Genomic DNA, 20,594 nt, shown 5'->3' with positions numbered 1-20,594 from the left:
CTCTCTCTCTCCTTAGTAAGGGAGAGGGAGGTGTCTCCATTTTCTCAGCGAGCAGGGAGACATAACAAATAACTCACTGGTTTACGATGTTAAAAAGTCCGTTACGTCGCTTTTTTCAAGCTCTGTGCTCGAAGATCGCAAAGACCCTGGGTGTTCGGGCCCACAGCAGTAGATTTTCTGGCTCCCCTGATGACACATGGGTCTCCTGCTGTGACACCGACTCTTGATCTGCCCATCTCCAGAGCCCCGAGATCTTAGGCTTCTCAGCCTAAGATCTTAGCTGGACTCTCAGGCTGGCATGCCAAACAATGGCCGGTCCTGAAACCCCGAAAACTGGTCCCATTCCCGCAAAGAACCAAAGTCAGCGTGTAACTCCAGGTCAGGGTCTTGAAAGGAACCCTGAAAGAGAAAAATAAAGATATTAAAGATGGAAATAGAGCTGTTTCCGAAGATGCAAGCAAAGGGGTCGCTGTTTAGCGCTATCTTAACTTGGCTCTGCCTCTGTCTCCATAACCAATAAAACCTGCTTAAATCTGTGCTTTGAAGGCAGTTACAACTTGTTCTGCTTTGATGTGACTTTCTATACTTTTTGTGGTTTCTGAAAACTATTGCTTTATTGCAAAATTACCTGTACAGAGGTTTCTAAGATTGAGTCAAATAACATTTTTTACATCAATTGCAGTTCATTGTAATATTGATATTTATATTGTTTGTTCTTTACCCCCCCCACTATCTGCTCATGTGATCGAGTGATCATTGGCATAATCAATTCCTGTTGATCTTGCTGTTCTTGTGTACCATGTTTCTTCATCATTATTTTGTTACATAGATGCATGTGTCAGCTTCCGACATAAACAGTTTGCCTTCAAAGGCTAAGATTATCAGTCTGCTATTTCCTTAGTTGTAAACTTTCTTTCAAATAGATTTCACTGTCCCCAATTTTATATCGTAAGTTTTCTTCCCCACTATTTATATTTTGGAGGATATCTCAAAGTCAAGGGTGAGTTTGTTGTTGTATACAGTGGCATGCAGATGTTTGGGCACCCGGTCAAAATTTCTGTTACTGTGAATAGCTAAGCGAGTAAAAGATGACCTGATTTCCAAAAGGCAGAAAGTTACAGATGACACATTTCTTTAATATTTTAAGCAAGATTACTTTTTTATTTCCATCTTTTACAGTTTCGAAATAACAAAAAAGGAAAAGGGCCCGAAGCAAAAGTTTGGGCACCCTGCATGGCATTATTTATTAACACCCCCTTTGGCAAGTATCACAGCTTGTAAATGCTTTCTGTAGCCAGCTAAGAGTCTTTCATTTCTTATTTGGGAGATTTTCACCCATTCTTCCTTGCAAAAGGCTTCTAGTTCTGTGAGATTCTTGGGCCGTCTTGCATGCACTGTTCTTTTGAGGTCTATCCACAGATTTTCGAAGATGTTTAGGGCGGGGGACTGTGAGGGCCATGACAAAACCTTCAGCTTGCGTCTCTTGAGGTACTCCATTGTGGATTTTGAGGTGTGTTTAGGATCATTATCCTGTTGTAGAAGCCATCCTCTTTTCATCTTCAGCTTTTTTACAGACTGTGTGATGTTTGCTTCCAGGATTTGCTGGTATTTAATTGATTTCATTCTTCCCTCTACCAGTGAAATGTTCTCCATGCCACTGGCTGCAACACAAGCCCAAAGTATGATCGATCCACTCCCGTGCTTAACAGTTGGAGAGGGGTTCTTTTCATGAAATTCTGCACCCCTTTTTCTCCAAACATACCTTTGCTCATTACGGTCAAAAAGTTCTATTTTAACTTCATCAGTCCACAGGATTTGTTTTCAAAATGCATCAGGCTTGTTTCGATGTTCCTTTGCAAACTTCTGTTGCTGAATTTTGTGGTGAGGATGCAGGAAAGGTTTCCTTCTGATGACTCTTCCATGAAGGTCATATTTGTGTAGGTGTCGCTGCACAGTAGAACAGTGCACCACCACTCCAGAAATCTTCCTGAAGGTCTTTTGCAGTCAAACGGGGGTTTTGATTTGCCTTTCTAGCAATCCAACAAGCAGTTCTCTCAGAAAATTTTCTTGATCTTCCAGACCTCAACTTGACCTCCACCGTTCCTGTTAACTGCCATTTCTTAATTACATTACAAACTGAGGAAACGGCTACCTGAAAACGCTTTGCTATCTTCTTATAGCCTTCTCCCGCTTTGTGGGCATCATTTATTTTAATTCTCAGAGTGCTAGGCAGCTGCTTAGAGGAGCCCATGGCTGCTAATTGTTGGGACAAGGTTTGATGAGTCAAGGTATTTATAAAGCTTTGAAATTTGCATCACATGGCCTTTCCTAACAAGCCATAGCCCTAACAAGCTAATTAAGGTTTGAGACCTTGTTAAAAGTTATCTGAGAGCTCTAATCTCTTGGGATGCCCAAACTTTTGCATGGTGCTCTTTTCCTTTTTTTCCCACTCTAAAATTGTACAAAACAAAAATAATACACTAATCTTGCTTGAAATGTTGAAAAGAATGTTTCATCTTTAACTCTATGACTTTAGGAGATCAGTTCATCTTCTACTCACTTAACTATTCACAGTAACAGAAATTTTGACCAGGGGTGCCCACACTTTTGCGTGCCACTGTACATGAATAGACATGTAAATAAACACCACACACACATAGCTTCGTGTAAGCAGCATTCAGAAGAAACAGCACAAATTATGTATTGGAGGGGTCGTGACTGTCACATGACAGCACTGCCCATTACCTGCTTGAAAGACATGCCAATAAAGGTTTGACCCTTCCTCGCCCATCAATGCACACTGAACCATTGGCCCCTTTAATTAGCCTTGTATATATAATTATCTGGATAGACAGGGTCTAATTAGGAGCAGTCAACATGGATTTGTGCGTGGAAGGTCATGTTTGACTTATCTTATTGAATTTTTTGATGAGGTTACTAAGAAAGTTGACGAGGGTAAAGCGGTGAATGTTGTCTATATGGACTTCAGTAAGGCCTTTGACAAGGTTCCACACAGAAGGTTAGTTAGGAAGTTTCAATCGTTAGGCATTAATATGGAAGTAGTAAAATGGATTCAGCAGTGGCTAGATGGGAGACGCCAGAGAGTAGTGGTGGATAACTGTGTGTCAGATTGGAGGACGGTGTGTAGCGGTGTGCCTCAGAGATCTGTACTGGGTCTAATGTTGTTTGTCATATATATTAACGATCTGGATGATGGGGTGGTAAATTGGATTAGTAAGTATTCAGATGATACTAAGATAGGTGGCGTTGTGGATGATGAGGTAGGTTTCCAAAGCTTGCAGAGAGATTTAGGACAGTTAGAAGAGTGGGCTGAAAGACGGCAGATGGAGTTTAATGCTGAAAAATGTGAGGTGCCTCATTTTGGTAGGACTAATCAAAATAGGACATACATGGTAAATGGTAGGGCATTGAAGAATGCTGTAGAACAGAGGGATCTAGGAATAATGGTGCATAGTTCCCTGGAGGTGGGATCTCATGTGGATAGGGTGGTGAAGAAAGCTTTTGGTTTGCTGGCATTTATTAATCAGAGCATTGAGTATAGGAGTTGGGATGTAATGTTGAAATTGTATAGGGCATTGGTAAGGCCAAATTTGGAGTATTGAGTATTGGTCACCGAATTATAGGAAAGTTGCCAAATAAAATTGAGAGAGTACAGAGGAGGTTTACTAAAATGTTGCCTGGGTTTCATCTCCTAAGTTAGAGAGAAAGGTTGAACAAGTCACCAAATTACAGGAAGGATATTAATAAGGTTGAAAGAGTGCAGAAAAGGTTTACAAGGATGTTGCCGGGACTTGAAAAACTCAGTTACAGAGAAAGGTTGAATAGGTTAGGACTTTATTCCCTGGAGCGTAGAAGAATGAGAGGAGGTTTGATAGAGGTATATAAAATTATGATGGGTATAAATAGAGTGAATGCAAGTAGGCTTTTTCCACTGAGGCAAGGGGAGAAAAAAACCAGAGGACATGGGTTAAGGGTGAAGGGGGAAAAGTTTAAAGGGAACATTAGGGGGGACTTCTTCACACAGAGAGTAGTGGGAGTGTGGAATGAGCTGTCAGACGAGGTCGTAAGTGCGGGTTCTTTTTTAACATTTAAGAATAAATTGGACAGATACGTGGATGGGAGGTATATGGAGGGATATGGTCCGTGTGCAGGTTAGTGGGACTGGGCAGAAAATGGTTCGGCACAGCCAAGAATGGCCAAAAGTCCTGTTCCTGTGCTGTAGTTTTTCTATGGTTTCTAAGTTAGGTGTTTATTCTTTGGAGCGTAGAAGGTTGAGGGGGGACTTGATGGAGGTGTTTAAAATTACGAGGGGGATTGATAGAGTTGAAGTGGATAGGCTTTTTCCATTGAGAGTGGGGAAGATTCAAACTAGAGGACATGAGTTGAGAGTTAAAGGGCAAAAGTTTAGGCGTAACATGAGGGGGAACTTCTTTACTCAGAGAGTGGTAGCTGTGTGGAATGAGCTTCCAGCAGAAGTGGTTGAGGCAGGTTCGATGTTGTCGTTTAAAGTTAAATTGGATAGATATATGGACAGGAAAGGAATGGAGGTTTATGGGCTGAGTGCAGGTCGGTGGGACTAGGTGAGAGCAAGAGTTCGGCACGGACTAGAAGGGCCGAGATGGCCTGTTTCTGTGCTGTAATTGTTATAGGGTTATATGGTTTATACTTGGCCTCGGGCAATTGGCCTTTGTAATCAGCTTAACTCTGCTGGCACCGAGCCAATGGCCTTCCTGTGAATTACCTGAGTGGGACCCTCCAGCTCTGCTGCACTATAAGGGGTCCCACGTGTGCTGGACCCTTTCTGTCTTTGCCATCCAAGGGATCACCCTGCTTCACTCCAGGCTGAGAACCGTGGAAGAGCGGTGGAGAAATTAGGCCGTGGCAAATTGTTGGGCTGTGGACATTGCCCTTGGGTAAGTGACAGAAAGTGTATTGTCTCCCATCCCATGTAAATGCAAATTGCTCCTGGCAAGCTTGATGGAGGGGAATGGAGAAAGCTGCATTGGCCAAATCCACTACTGCATACCATAAGACCATAAGACAAAGGAGCAGAAGTCAGCCATTCGGCCCATCGAGTCTGCTCTGCTATTTTATCATGAGCTGATCCATTCTCCCATTTAGTCCCATTCCCCCGCCTTCTCACCATAACCTTTGATGCCCTGGCTACTCAGATACCTATCAATCTCTGCCTTAAATACACACAATGACTTGGCCTCCACTGCTGCCTGTGGCAACAAATTCCATAGATTCACCAACCTCTGACTAAAAAAATTTCTTCGCATTTCTGTTCTGAATGGGCACCCTTCAATCCTTAAGTCATGCTCTCTTGTACTGGACTCCCCTATCATGGGAAACAACTTTGCCACATCCACTCTGTCCATGCCTTTCAACGTTTGAAATGTTTCTATGAGGTCTCCCCTCATTCTTCTAGACTCCAAGGAATACAGTCCAAGAGCAGAATCATTCTAGTGAATCTTCTCTGTACCCTCTCCAACATCAGTACATCCTTTCTTAAATAAGGAGACCAAAACTGCCCACAGTACTCCAAGTGAGGTCTCACCAGCGCCTTATAGAGCCTCAACACCACATCCCTGCTCCTATACTCTATTCCTCTAGAAATGAATGCCAACATTGCATTTGCCTTTTTCACCACTGACTCAACCTGGAGGTTAACCTTAAGGGTATCCTGTACGAGGACTCCCAAGTCCCGTTGCATCTCAGAACTTTGAATTCTTTCCCCATTTAAATAATAGTCTGCCCGTTTATTTCTTCTACCAAAGTGCATAACCATACACTTTCCAACATTGTATTTCATTTGCCACTTCTTTGCCCATTCTTCCAATCTGTCCAAGTCTCTCTGCAGACTGTCCGTTTCCTCAGCACCACCTATCTTCGTATCGTCAGTAAACTTAGCCACAAAGCCATCTATTCCATAATCCAAATCATTGATGTACAATGTAAAAAGAAGTGGCCCCAAAACGGACCCCTGTGGAACCCTACTGGTAGCCAGCAGCCAACCAGAATAGGATCCCTTTATTCCCACTCTCTGCTTCCTGCCAATCAGCCAACGCTCTATCCACGTATGTAACTTCCCGTAATTCCATGGGCTCTTATCTTGTTAAGTAGTCTCATGTGTGGCACCTTGTCAAAGACCTTCTGAAAATCCAAATATACAACATCCACTGCATCTCCCTTGTCTAGCCTACTGGTAATTTCCTCAAAAAATTGTAATAGGTTTACCAGGCAGGATTTTCCTTTAAGAAATCCATGCTGAGTTCTGCCTATCTTGTCATATGCTTCCAGGTACTCTGTAACCTCATCCTAGACAGTCGACTCCAACAACTTCCCAACCACCGATGTCAAGTTAACGGGTCTATATTTTCCTAGCCCCCTTTTTAAATAGCGGAGTGACATTTGCATTCTTCCAGTTCTCCGGAACCATGCCACAATCTATTGACTTTTGAAAGATCATCGCTAATGCCTTCGCAATCTCCACAGCTACTTCCTTCAGAACACAAGGGTGCATTCCATCTAGTCCGGGAGATTTATCTACCTGTAGTCTATTCAGCTTCCTGAGTACTTTCTCTGTCGTAATTGTGACTGCGCACACTTCTCTTCCCTGCCACCCTTGAGTGTCCGGTATACTGCTGATGTCTTCCTCAGTGAAGACTGATGCAAAATACTCGTTCAGCTCCTCTGCCATCTCCTTATCTCCCATTACAATTTCTCCAGCATCATTTTCTATCAGTCCTATATCTACTCTCACCTGTCTTTTACTCTTTATATACTTGAAAAAGCTTTTAGTATCCTCTTTGATATTATTTGCTAGCTTCCTTTCATAGTTCATCTTTTCCCTCTTAATGACCTTCTTAGTTTCCTTTTGTAAGTTTTTAAAAACTTCCCAATCCTCTGTCTTCCTACTAATTTTTGCGTCCTTGTTATGCCCTCTCCTTTGCTTTAACTTTGGCTTTGACTTCTCTTGTCAACCACGGTTGCATCCTTTTTCCATTCGAAAATTTCTTCTTTTTTGGAATATACCTGTCTTGCACCTTCCTCACCTCACATAAACTCCAGCCACTGCTGCTGTACCATCTTTCCCGCCAGTGTCCCTTGCCAGTCAACTTTGGCCAGTTCCTCTCTCATGCCACTGTAATTTCCTTTACTCCACTGAAATACCGACACATCAGATTTCGGCTTCTCTTTTTCACATTTCACAGTGAACTCAATCATGTTATGATCACTGCCTCCCAAGGGTTCCTTCACTGCAATCTCTCTAATCACCTTTGGTTCATTCCACAATACCCAATCCATTACAGCCGATCCCCTAGTGGGCTCAACAACAAGCTGTTCTAAAAAGCCATCTCGCAGACATTTTACAAATTCTCTCTCTTGAGATCCAGTGCCGACCTGATTTTCTCAATCCACTTGCATGTTAAAATCCCCCACAATTATCATAACACTGCCCTTCTGACAAACCTTTTCTATTTCCTGTTGTAATTTGTAGTCCCCATCACTGCAGCTGTTTGGAGGCCTATAAATAACTGCCATCAGGGTCCTTTTACCCCTGCGATTTCTTAGCTGAACCCATAAAGATTCTGCACCTTCCGATCCTATATCACCTCTTTCTAATGATTTAATATAAAGCCACGCCTCTCCCTCTGCCTACCTTCCTATCCTTCCGATACACCATGTATCCTTGGACATTCAGCTCCCAGAGACATGCATCCTTTAGCCACGTCTCAGTGATGGCCACAATATCATACCTGCCAGGGCTTATCTGGGGTTCTCGCAATGTCTTCTACAAGGGTGACCATGTCGGGTACTGCGGTAGCAAGGGGGGGAGGCTGCCTTGTTTAAGTGTCGGTAGTCCACCGTCATGCACCACGACCCATCCTTTTTGCGGATGGGCCAGACGGGACTGTTGAAGGGGGAGGCTGTGGGTCTAATGACACCCTCCTGCATTAGGGTTTGGATGGCCTCAGTAATGTCTTGGTGTCCCCCTGGCACTCTGTACTGACAGTTACAGATGGGTGAATTGTCCTGCTGGTGAAGTTGGGACATTTCCTGTCTCAGCAGCTCTCTGAGCTCTGCCTTGATGGTAGGAGAGACAGTTTCAGGTGGGGGAGGGAGCAGAGGGCGAGTTCGTGTCGGTGTGGGCTGGCTGCATGGTCCGGAGGTTGGGGGTGCCCCCTGTGTCGGGCTTAATCCTCGGGCAGGCGTTGGTTTTTCCCTGGCCTGTTTTCCCCCCACAAAGGGTGTAGAGGTCAGGGTTGGGTATGCTGTCGCAGCCCACCCCTGCGTGCACCAGGTCCATGTACAGCTGCTTGTGAATAAAGCGGGGAGGGATTGTGTTTCCAACCCTTGCCTCTGTCCTAAGGACATTGGTGAGTGCCCCTCGCTGCATATATTCAAGCCCTTCCAGGAGGGTGATGGCATCCCACACGGTCCTCCCGTTAGCTGGTGCCATGAGGGGCAGGATCACTGACTTTAAATCGGGGCATGCGGTGGTGACCAGATATCCCGCTAGGGCAGCGGTCACCCAGGTGTTTTCTAAAAAATTACGGTCGCAGGCTCCCTGGTAGGTGCCGTTGACCAGCGCCCACTGTCTAACAACCTAGGTGCCCTCACTGACCGTACCCTACTGCGGGCACCCGTGTAGATCCCACTTCAGGAGGGTGGGGTATCGGACCCTCACTGCAGTCACCACCCGATCCCACAAGGTAGTGCCTTCCCAGATCTCTGGCAGTGACGCCGGTAGGGCATTGTTGATGCTTTGTTGGTTAGAGATGCTCCCCAGGGCGCTCGCCTCTTGATGAGAGAGGCTCAAGTTGGTGGCCCCCTCATCCCACAGTTGGAGCAGCCACGCGGCCAGGTGCTCACCCAGCCATTGGCGGTACCGATCCGCCAGCTGGGTCAGCTCCCTTGGGAAGAAATCCCGGGTCTCGGTGGTCTCGGAGGGACCACGGGCATGCCTCTCTGCGGCTTGATCATCCTCATTCCTCCTCCTCTCTGCGTGGACCTGGGACCGTGTGGTGATGGGTGGAGCATGCAGGAGTTCGGGTGCGCAGGGGGTTGTTGGGCCTAGGCTCCTCGGGCATCCCATCCTTGTCACTGTTTAGCCATATATCCCCGTCCCCCAGCCACCCGTCCAGCTTGTCACTGCACTAGACCAGGTCTCGAATTTTTGGGTCCGGCTGCCAGCCAGACCGGCGGGCTGCCCACGCCTGCTGCAGCTGTATTAGCCTGCAGGTGACTTCAGTCCCCCTGACCTTGAGATCGTTGGCTCGAGTCTGGGCAGCTTATACTGCCTCCTGCAGCGTGGAGCAGCGCTGCTGGAGCTCTTCTAACTCCCTGTCCTTCTGGTTGCATAACTGCTGGATCTGGCCAGAAACCCTAACCTGGCATCTCAGGAGGGACACGAACAGCCAAAAGGCACCCCTTTGACTCCCTTTGGCTTTGGGGAACCCCAACTTCTTAAGGAGGGAGACCATGTGGTGCCCCAGTTTCTCGCCATGTGGGTCCAACTGCTCAGACCTGTCCACCAGTTTACCATGGTCCGCCAGTAGGCTGGCCAAGCGCTCAAATTCCTCTCTCTCGTCGGTGCACCTGGGAATCCTATCATCGGTGCCTGCATGGGCTTTTTTGCTCCTGTCCCAGAGCATTTTCCCATGCCTGTGTCCAGCCAAGAACCTTGAGACCCTGCTCGCAGCGCCAATTGTAAGTGAGGAAACAGATTTGGTAGGGTCTCAAAGGCGAGGATTCTGGACACACAGCCTTGGTAGTAAAGGATTTTATTTACAGAAGGCAAACATGGGAAAATGGCAACAGAAGCAACAAGCACACGCACACAATTTACAGTAGTCGGATCAGCAATAAAACACACAGACAATTAATAACGAAAGTGGGAAAATCAAGTGGGAACAAAGTACACACACACACACACACACACACACACACAACCAAGGGAAAAGTCAATATGATACCTGCCACCCTTGACTCTGTGCAGGCACAGCTCTCTGCTTTTAGGGACAATAACCAACACTCCCAGCCCTATTCAATGCATAACTTACCAATAATTTCTCCACGCACACACGAGGAAATCTGCAGATGCTGGAATTTCAAGCAACACACATAAAAATTGCTGGTGAACGCAGCAGGCCAGGCAGCATCTATAGGAAGCGATACAGTCAACGTTTCAGGCCGAGATTGGAACGACTGGAGAATAATTTATCCAGTGCTGTTCCACGGTTCTCAGCCTGGAGTGAAGCAGAGTGATCTCTCAGATGGCAAAGAGAGAAAGGGTCCAGTACACGTGGCACCCTTTATAGTGCAGCAGGGCTGGAGGGTCCCACCCAGGTAATTCACAGGAAGGCCATTGGCGCGGTGCCAGCAGAGTTAAGCTGATTACAAAGACCAATTGCCCGAGGCCAAGTACAAGGCTAATTAAAAGGACCAATGGTTAGGTGTGCATTGATGGGTGAGGAGGGGTCAAACCTTTATTGGCATGTCTTTCGAGCAGGTAATGGGCAGTGCTGTCACATGACAGTCACTACCCCTCCAATATAGCATAACACACAATTTCACGACCCCTCCAATATAGCATAACACACAATTTTACAAGAAAGAACATAGAACAAAAATAAGACATTTTAGTGTTCGATCCATCTGTTTAATTCTATCTGTTTAATTAGATCTTTATTGTTGTTTTCTTTGCAGTTTAACAATTAATTATCTGCTTGTATTTTAAATAATTAAATATAAGTAACTGCTTACTATGATTCCTTGTGGCTATTGCATGCACAGAACAGTTAACACGGTTCTAGTTGTAATACAAAATATAATTCTAGAAGCTTCTTTGCTTTGCATTAAGTGAATAAGTGTTTTCTCATGGTTGATTTTTGCTGCAGTATTGAATAAATATTTTCTAATTGGATAATTTTTATCTATAAATTTAGAATGGGATTTTTCTTATTTCTCTAGTATAAAAGTAGCTGTTTTATACTAGGTGGTATGTTTAATTTCTCTCCAGTAGTGGACATCTGTCCCTGTTTGTTTCACCTTCCCTTTGTTCTATCAACTCTTAATAAAATGATCATGAAACAAGTTTTGTGCCTCTTTCCTGACTTCTAAAAGAACCTTGGACTTAAACTCCAAAATCCATCAGTGCAAAGTGATCCAAGGCATAGTGTTGCTCAACTTTTGCCAGTGGGTTTAAGAACTGAGTGTTTGAAAGGAAGTAGGTGTGCTTGAACCTGTGGTGTGGAACTTCTCTACTTCCTGTGCAATTGCAGCTGCGGAAGTTGGCATTGTCCAGATACTTGGGGTCTTTGACGATTGATGTTACCGTCTTAGACCATAGACCATAAGATTTGGGAGCAGATTTAGCCCATTTGACCCATCTGCCATTCCATCATGGCTGTTTTATTATCCCTCACAACCCTACCTTGTTGCAACCTTTGATGCCCTTACAAATGAAAAACCTATTAACCACCACTTTAAATATACCCAATAACTTGGCCTCCAGCCTTCTGTGGCAATGAATTCCACTACTTCACCACCCTGTGGCTAAATAAATACCTCTTTGTCTCTGTTCTAAAGGGACATCCTACTATTCTGAGATTGTGTCCTCTGGTCCCAGACAATAGTGCCTCTTGTAGGTACTACCAATGCTGGGAGGGATCTACCCATGATGTATTGGGGCAAGTCTACTACTCTCTGCAGCTTCTTGCGTTCCTCTGCATTGAATTACTGTGATCAGACCATGATGCAATCAGTCAGGACACATTCAATAGTACATCTATTTAAGTTTTTATAGGATTTGGTGACAAACCAAAACTCCTAAGAAAGTATTCATTGCACCTATTTATTTGCTTTGTTTTCATGAAGTGAAGTAAATACGTCCAATTCAACTTACAGTATTTTCTTTAAACCAACTTTTTTCCCTTCATGTTCAACAGGATAAGCTATATTGACGAAGATGTAGCTATTTGTCTTGATCTTTATCCTCACTATCTTGGGCAAGCACTCTGCTTGTTTCTGTCATTTAGGAGGAGGTACCTGAGCTGTAACCACTCAATGATTGAGGAACATCTCCCCCTCCACTGTCAGATTTCTGAACAGTCCATGTACACTCTCTGGTTATTCCTCTGTTTTGTGACTTCTTTCTATCTGGTGATTTTGAAGGTTCAAAGGTCGAATTTAATGTCAGAGAAATGTATACAATATACATCCTGAAATGCTTTTTCTTTGCAAACATCCATGAAAACAGAGAAGTGCCCCAAAGAATGAACGACAGTTAAATGTGAGAACCTCAAAGTCACCTCCCAGTTCCCCCCTCCCGCGCATAAGCAGCAGCAAGCAATGGTCCCCCCTCCCCCCACCAACAAAAAAAAGCACTTCGGTACCATCACCGAGCCCAAGCGTGTGCCAAGCAATAGCAAAGACACAGACCAAAGTCACTCCTAAGGCTTTGCATTTCATCAGACATTAGACAAACCACAGGTTCTCTCTCTCCCTGGCAAGGGAGTGGGAGGTGTCCCCCATTTTCATAACAAGTAGGAGACATAACAACTTTAACAACACGGTTTACAATGTTAAAAGTCCATTTTGTTGCTTTTTTCGAGGTCTGTGTCTGAAGATCACAAAGACTTTGGGTCTTCGGGCCCATAGTGAGAGATTTTCCGGCCTCCCTGACGACACACGAGTCTCCTGCCGTGACACCGACTCCAGAGCCCTGAGATCTTAGGCTTCTGAACACGATTGAGACTTTCAGGCCAAACCCTTGGCATGTCGAATAACGGCCAGTTGTGGAACCCTGAGAATGGGTCCCTTTCCCACAATTAACCAAAGCCTGCGTGTAACTCCAGGTCAGGGTCTTCAGAAGAACCCTGAAAGGGAAAAATAAAGATACTAAAAGGTGGAAATAGAGCTCTTTCCGAAGATGCAAGCAAAGGAGTCACCGTTAGGTGCCATTATCCCTCCTAAGCTTCACCTTATAGATTTATAGTAATTTTTATGTCTTTACATTGTTTGGCTGCCACAGAGCAACAAACTTCACGTTATACAGACAGTGGTAATAATCCTAGTTTTGATATTACCCTTTATTATAAATTCTGTGATTGATACTTGTTCAATTAATTTCTTCTAGGCATATTTATACCAAGCATGTTTATTGTAGCCATCAGCACATTATAATGGAATGTTTCTCATTAGTTATTGGAAAAATTACAGATATTTGTAGTTAAGGAAACAAACAGTGTATTTTCTTTATTTAAACATCTCGGTCAAATAATTTTGTTGTTCAGTTGTCATCAGGAAAAAGTTGTAGTTGATTTTATTGTGAGCTGTTAAATTTGCACACTGTACAAAATTGCTCACTGAGACTGAAATGGTGATGCTATTTTGTGAGCTCAGTTTTAACTGCTGCTTTAAGAGTAAACTGTTTCCTGTTACTTGACCTTTTATCAGCTGGCATAGACCTAGTTCATTGACAATTATGCAAGCAATTTTTAACAACTGAACATTTGCTGGGCTATTGCTATATTAGTGATGGATGTAGTTTTAACCATTGCTGCTTTTTGCTTCTAGTAATGTGCATGGATGCAAAAATCAACTTTGATTCTTATGCTGCCTTCCGGCAGAAGGATATTTTTGCCCAGCAGGACTGGAGTCAAGAAGATGCACAGGACAAACAAGCAGCTGATTCAGATCTTAATTACATTGGGCTGGATGGAAATATTGGTTGTTTGGGTAAGTGAAGTGTTTTGGATACATCATTAGCATTCATCGTTCAAGTGGCTATGCGTGAAAATCACCTCAGTTTCCAATGGCATCATGTAACATGATCAGCATTCAACTCTCAACCCTAAATCCAAACGAATTCCAAACTGCTTGTGTGCAGAGCAAATTCTTCATGACTTGTAATTTGATTTATGCTCCTTTTTGCACTGGTGGTATTAAGGAAGAGGCAAGGTGCATCATTATTGTAACATGGTTAATCCTTTAAACTGAAAATACCTGCAACATTGGAAATTTGAATGACAGCTCTTGTTTCACTGATTCTCTTCACCTTTTTTGGTCCTGAAGGGTCTTGATTTGAAATGTTGACTCTCCATTTCTCTTTACAGATTTTGTCAGACCATCTGAGTTCCTCTGGGAGTTTTTTTTGCTCCAGATTTCAGTATCAGGAATCTTTTGTGTGTCTATACTGTGAAAAGATATAATGGTATTGTGTTGTCATGTGGCCAAGTGGTTAAGGCATTTGACTAGCGACCTGAAGGTCGTGAGTTCGAGCCCCAGCCGAGGCAGCGTGTTGTGTCCTTGAGCAAGGCACTTAACCACACAGTGCTCTGTGACGACACCGGTGCCAAGCTGTATCGGCCCTTGCCCTTCCCTTGGACAACATCAGTGTCGTGGAGAGGGGAGACTTGCAGCATGGGCAACTGCCGGACTTTCATACAACTTTGTCCAGGCCTGTGCCCTGGAGAGTGAAGACTTTCCAGGTGCAGATGCATGGTCTCGCAAAAATAACGGATGCCTTTACTTTTTATATAATGGTATACTAATGGAGATGGTACTGACCATGCCATCTCCTTAATGAACATGACATCTTGCCAACTAAAAGAATATTCAAATGCGATGAACATTGTGCAGTTCCCATATCTGTATTAGAGCATGGGGGGGTGTATGGGGTGTCGGGGGGGGAAGCACGTCTGGTGGGGGAACATGTCTCGTCCTTCTCAGGGCGGTTTGTCCACTTCTGGTCCCCAACTGGAACTCAGCTCTCACCTGTGGCTCCCCGTAGCTGTTTGCATGTGACAGCGGCCACACCCCGGGCAACGACTTCGACAAGCTGGCTAAACCAGGTGAGGGTAGCCGATGGGTCTCAAACCCTTGGTGAGATAGGGAGTTGCCTATCCCAGCATGTGAAGGCAGACTCCGGCAGATTGAGCGGATGAGACCAATGGAGGGTCCAATGGTCAAGAAGGCGGTCTCTGCAAGTGTCGTGGAATGTATAGAGCAGGACAAGACACAAAAGACGTCCTGGTCATCCACTGCGCCTAGTCCCATCTCCAGCCATCTCGACACTTGTCTTGCTATTGGATCCAGATGGGAATCGGGAAGAGAGAGTGAAGCTGACGCTGTGCTACTCTCCTTCACTTAAACCCAAATCAAGCGCTAGTCTCGACACCATAATAAGAAACACCATCACTGGTGGCACAGTGACATCAGCTCTGGACTGCAGGAGTGAAGGTTCCCGAGTTCGAATCCAGTCAAGCTGCATCCGGGCATGCTTTCCATCCATGCCGGATTGAGTGTTGAGCTCGCAACTCGACCTCATAAAAAGTACTACTGGTGTTGAGGTCTTCATCAATGACAATGGACGAACCTTATACTTATTAGAGCATGGACTAAAATGTTAAGGCAGGCGAACCAAACTTCTAATTGTACAATATCTTAATCAGTGCCAAATTATATATCTAACATTAAATGTTGAATATGGCATATGTGGAATCTCCTTGAGTATAAGCCGTTGAGATGGGACTAAACAAAAAGCAAACTGCTGACAGAACTCAGCGGATTGAGCAGCATCTGTGGGTGGGGAAGGGATTGTTAACCTTTCATCACCACAGAGAGTGCAGATAGCTGGTATAGAGAGTAGAAGAGAAGCAATGATGAGACAGGATAATTGGGCTGAGGAGTGGTGAAGGATGATGGGCAGATTGATCCAGTTGGAGGTGGCAGAGGAGTGAAAGTGGGAGGCAGGCTGGAGGGTGGGTATTAGATGCAAACAGTTGAGGAAAAAGAATAGCAGAAAATAAACCAAGAATTTTACTTGTGTCTAATATTGTTTAAATAGATTGTGCTGTTCCACCATCTCCTTTCAGCACTGCTGCATTCTTGCATTCTTCTTAATGTGCTCTCACCTATCAGTTCATCTTTTATGGACACTTTGTATCCCAGAATATTTAGTTCCATTCCTGCCTCTTTTTATTAAAGCAAGTTCTCTGTTGTTACACAATATTATAACCCTACGTGGTTAAGTGAACTTGTTTAATATGCTTTTTTTGGTTTTGTGTACACTCTAAATTTATCTAAGGTTGCTTTGTAATGAAAACACAAAGGCTTTGGAAGTACTCAGTGACCTGATAAAGGGTCTTTGACCTGAAACATTAAATCAATTTTATTCCAATAGTGCTGCCTAATCTGTTGAGTGTTTCCAGCAACTTTTTGTTTTTTCATCGTACATATGTACTTAACAATAAAAATTATTACATATCATTAACTGAAATACAATGAGTGTAGGGTAACAAAAGCAACACAGCAGCATTGGGAAAATACAACAACAAATTTTTCATTTGTTATGTCATGTCAGTGCTCCAAAAAATTTCGTAAGTTTTTGGATTTTTTGATTTTCGGATAAGGGGTACTCATCCTATATTTGCATATTAGACTTGTATGTGCTGTCTTGGTCTAGCTTGATATAAAAAGAATTGATTTTTCACTCTGCTGTATAGCTCTCTCACAATCTATTTAGCATCATTTATTTATATTTTCAGTGGTATCGTCCTAATTGATAGAATTTTGGATATTAAAAGAATCCAACATTATGGATAAATGGAGCTGCGATAAAAGATCAAACATGATCTTATTGAATTACAGATCAGGCAGGAGGGCCCAAATTCTATTCCTTCTGTTCATTATCAATGTCCATGCTGCATGGGGAGCATGGGTATCTTATCACAATATCTAATCCCGGTTAGCAGGAACAGTGGAGGGTGAGGATTGGAGGTTGGATCAAAAGGGAGAGAATTCCATGCTCTTAACAGAGGACTGGATAGGGTTGAGTCCATAAATTAATTATCAACCCACTAATTTTGAGCAGCTTCAGTGTTTGAGTCACTCAGAATGGGAGGTGCCTCAGTGCATTAGTGTGATATGCAGTGAAGTTCTGGGAGCAACCTTCATAACAAGTGAAAGTAGTTTTCTGTTGAGGACTGCTTTTTTTTAAACTAACTACATTCACATTCGTAAGCTGATATATCATAGAGTAATAGAACACTGCAGCACAGAAACAAGTCCTAGTCCATGCTGAACTATTAATCTGCTTAGTCCCACTGACTGCACCCGGACCATACCTCTCCTATCCAAATTTCTCTTAAATTTGCATCCAGCACTTCCGAAGCAGCTTATTCCACACTCTCAGTACCTTCTAAGTGAAGAAGTTCCCACCCGTGTTCCCTTTAAACATTGCATCTTTCACCCTAAACATTTCACCTTTTACACCTAACCCATGACCTCTAGTTCTTGTCTCATGCAACCTCTATCAAATCTCCTTTCATCCTCCTACACTCTAGGGCAGGGGTCCCCAACCTTTTTTGCACTGTGGACCGGTTTAATATTGACAATATTCTTGCGGACTGGCTGACCGGGGGGGGGGGTGGGGGGGAGGAAAGGTGGGGGGTAGGGTTGCCAACGGACAAGAGTAGCAGTCAAATACGTTGTATTTACCCAGAGAAAGACTACAATGACGATGAAGCCTTGCGCGGGCGCCAGTGCACATGCGTGGCTTGCCAATTTTTTTCTGCAAATCGTTTTTGGCGATTCTCTTCGGGGGCAGGGGGGTATTAATCACGACCGGAATATAGGTGATAAGTGGCTAATACACTCAATTTCATTTCTAAAAGAGTTTATCTAACGAATTTAATATTAAACACACAGCACATATTTTCCTTGCATGAATATAGTGATAAGTCAATTATCAGGGGAGGACAGGGGAGCTTGAAGTAAGTGTTGAACGAACCTCCAGTAGAAGTGGTAGAGGCAGGTTCGATATTATCATTTAAAGAAAAATTGGATAGGTATATGGACAGGAAAGGAATGGAGGGTTATTGGCTGAGTGCAGGTCGGTGGGACTAGGTGAGAGTAGCGTTCGGCATGGACTAGAAGGGTAGAGATGGCCTGTTTCCATGCTGTAATTGTTATAATGGTTATATAAGTCACTTATCAGTCAATAGCATCATAACATTTTAAGCAACGTTTGGATATTAAACACACAGCACATATTTTCCCCATATGAACATATAAAATCATTGCAACACACCAATATCGCTGAATCAGTGGGAGCCCTGGGCTTGTTTCCCTGCAACGAGATGGTCCCATTGAGGGGTAATGGGAGACAGCGATACTCGAAGGGGATTCCTTATGTCCAGTCTATTCCTCAGCTTAGTTTTCGTTGCATTCATTGCAGAGATATGTTGGAAATTGAAGCAACATTTTTAGTGCTTTCGTGGCTATCTCAGGATATTTAGCCTTGATTTTGATCCAGAATGCTGGCAGAGATGTTATATCAAACATGCTTTTCAGTCCACCGTCATTTGCAAGCTCGAGGAGTTGATCTCCTTCCCGCAGTGACATAGATTACGCGCGGGTAATGACCTTGCATGCGTTCAAGCTCAACAGTGGGCGAGACAGGGGATGAGGAAGGGTTTCCTCGCGGCCCGGTAGCACATGCTTTGTGGCCCGATGGTTGGGGACCGCTGCTGTAGGGAATAAAGTCCTCCTTATTATTCAGGTCCTGGCAACATCCTTGTAAATTTTCTCTGCACTCTTTCAATCTTATCAATATCTATCCTGTAGGTAGGTGAGCAGAATTGGACACAATACTCCAAATTAGGCCTCACCAGCATCTTAAACAATTTCAATGTAACCTCCCAACTCCTGTGCTCTGTACTTTGATTTATGAAGGCAACAATCTGCTATCATTCTCTGGCTTCTCCCGCAAAGCGACTGTCTAATCCAATTTGGTACCTTATCCTGAATGCCAAGCTACTGAATCTTCTTGGACCCCTCTCAGGAGTGATCTCAACAAAGGCCCCACTAAAGTCCATGTAGCCTACATCCACTGCTTTGCCTTCGTCAAATTTCCTGGTAACTTCCTTTTTTTATAGAGTTTTAGAGCTTTTTATAGAAAAACTCTATAAAATTAGTTAAACACGACCTATCATACAGAAAGCCAGTTTGACTATTGGTCCCTGGCTGACCAAATACTTACATATCCAGTCCCTTAGAATACCTTCCATTACTTACCCACTACTGATATAAGGATCACCAGCCGGTAATTTATGTACTTATTCTACAAGCCTTTCTTAAACAATGGCTACCCTCCAAACCTCCGGCACCTCACCCATGGCGAAGGATGTTTTAAATATCTCTGCCAGGGCCCCTGCAGTTTCTGCACTTGCCTCCCTCAAGGCCCGAGGGAACACCTTATCAAGACTTGGAGATTTATCCATCCTATTTTACCTCAAGATAGCAGACACCTCCCCTTCTGTAATCTGTATATGGTCCATGACCTCACTGCTATTTTACCTCATTTCTATAGACTCCTGAGTAAATACAGATGCAAGAAAATCAATTGAAGATCTCCCCCATCTCTTTTGGTACCTCTTTTGGTAAGGGGTTTCTGCTTTTATGTTATTGCTAAGGCTGATGAAATGGCTTCTCTGTGATGTTAACTGCTGAGACAGTGGTTCTCTCTCTAGCAGCTTGTTTGGGTTAATTACGAGAATTGTATTCATTTGCTAACCAATTGGATAGATGTTTTTCTTTTTTGTGTGTCTGTAAGCTATTGTTTTCGCGGGCTTTGGGGCAGAAGGTGCAATGGGGACAGAGAGAGGAGATGCGATGCTGTAAGCTGGGTGACAGGATGGACCCCGAGCAGGAATCCGAGGCCCAGGGTCTTCGGCAAGGAGAGGAGATGAAGACAGACTCGTGTGGAGCGTCTGATCAAGCGCCGTGGTTGGTCCCAGGCGGCAGGTCGAGGAGGTCGGAGGGGATCGAATGGTGGACAGAAGACCCCGTTAATTGAGCTAGTTGTGCACGAAGTGGTTTGGCACCTTTTACTTTCCTTTTATATTGGATCTTTATTAACCACATAGTTCCAGTAAGATCTATAAAGTGTACTCATTTAATTGCATATGGTACATCACACAGCATCTACAGAAACTTGATTACCCAGTTTGGCGGGGCAGAAGGCTACTCCCCCTAGATGAAAGCAAGCTGAGCGAGCCTGAGGCTTACCAGGGGGCTACGCATAGATGACCACTCTGTTCCAGAAGACTAATTTTGTCCCTTGCTATCCTTTTGCTCTTAATATATCTATTGAAGCCCTTGGGTTCTTCTTCATCTTGTTTGCTAGAGAAACTTAATGCCTTCTTTCAGCCTTTCTGATTTCCTTCTTAAGTGTTCTCTTGCATTTCTTATACTCCTCAAGTACCTCATTTGTTCCTTCCTGCCTATATCTGCTATGCACCTCCTTCTTAACCAGACCTCGATATCAGGAGGATCAGCCATTATCAGTAGGCCGAGGAAGATCGGGACTACCTAGGCATTACCTGAGGAGGAAGGTAAAACTGCGCAGGCGCGGGTGACGTCAGCGGCGAGCGTGAAGTTTAAAAAGAGGCCCACTTTCAGGTGCGGGCAGCAGAGTGTGCGGGAGCAGAGTGCTGGGCTTTGGCTCAGTGGGCTTCGGTGTAAGGGGGTCTTCGGTGAGAGGTAATCAGTGAGGCTGA

At 44.2% G+C, this 20,594-nt stretch overlaps 1 protein-coding gene across 6 annotated transcripts in view; it reads left to right on the top strand.

Annotated features, from left to right (window-relative positions):
• The window catches only part of LOC134348228 (succinate--CoA ligase [ADP-forming] subunit beta, mitochondrial-like), a 191,129-nt gene that overhangs the window by 92,963 nt on the left and 77,572 nt on the right, over positions 1–20,594 (top strand). For all 6 annotated transcript variants that reach the window (XR_010018378.1, XM_063051292.1, XM_063051291.1 and 3 more), the window contains one exon: positions 13,609–13,770. Coding sequence is in view for 5 of the 6 variants with exons in the window: in XM_063051292.1 (XP_062907362.1) it covers positions 13,609–13,770 (162 nt within the window). In the remaining variant the exon portion in view is untranslated. The remainder of the gene's footprint in view (positions 1–13,608; positions 13,771–20,594) is intronic.

Source organism: Mobula hypostoma, chromosome 6, assembly GCF_963921235.1.
Source record: "Mobula hypostoma chromosome 6, sMobHyp1.1, whole genome shotgun sequence".
Lineage (NCBI taxonomy): Eukaryota > Metazoa > Chordata > Chondrichthyes > Myliobatiformes > Myliobatidae > Mobula > Mobula hypostoma.
Note: the sequence above shows the minus strand (reverse complement) of the source record. Positions and strands in the feature narration are given on the sequence as shown.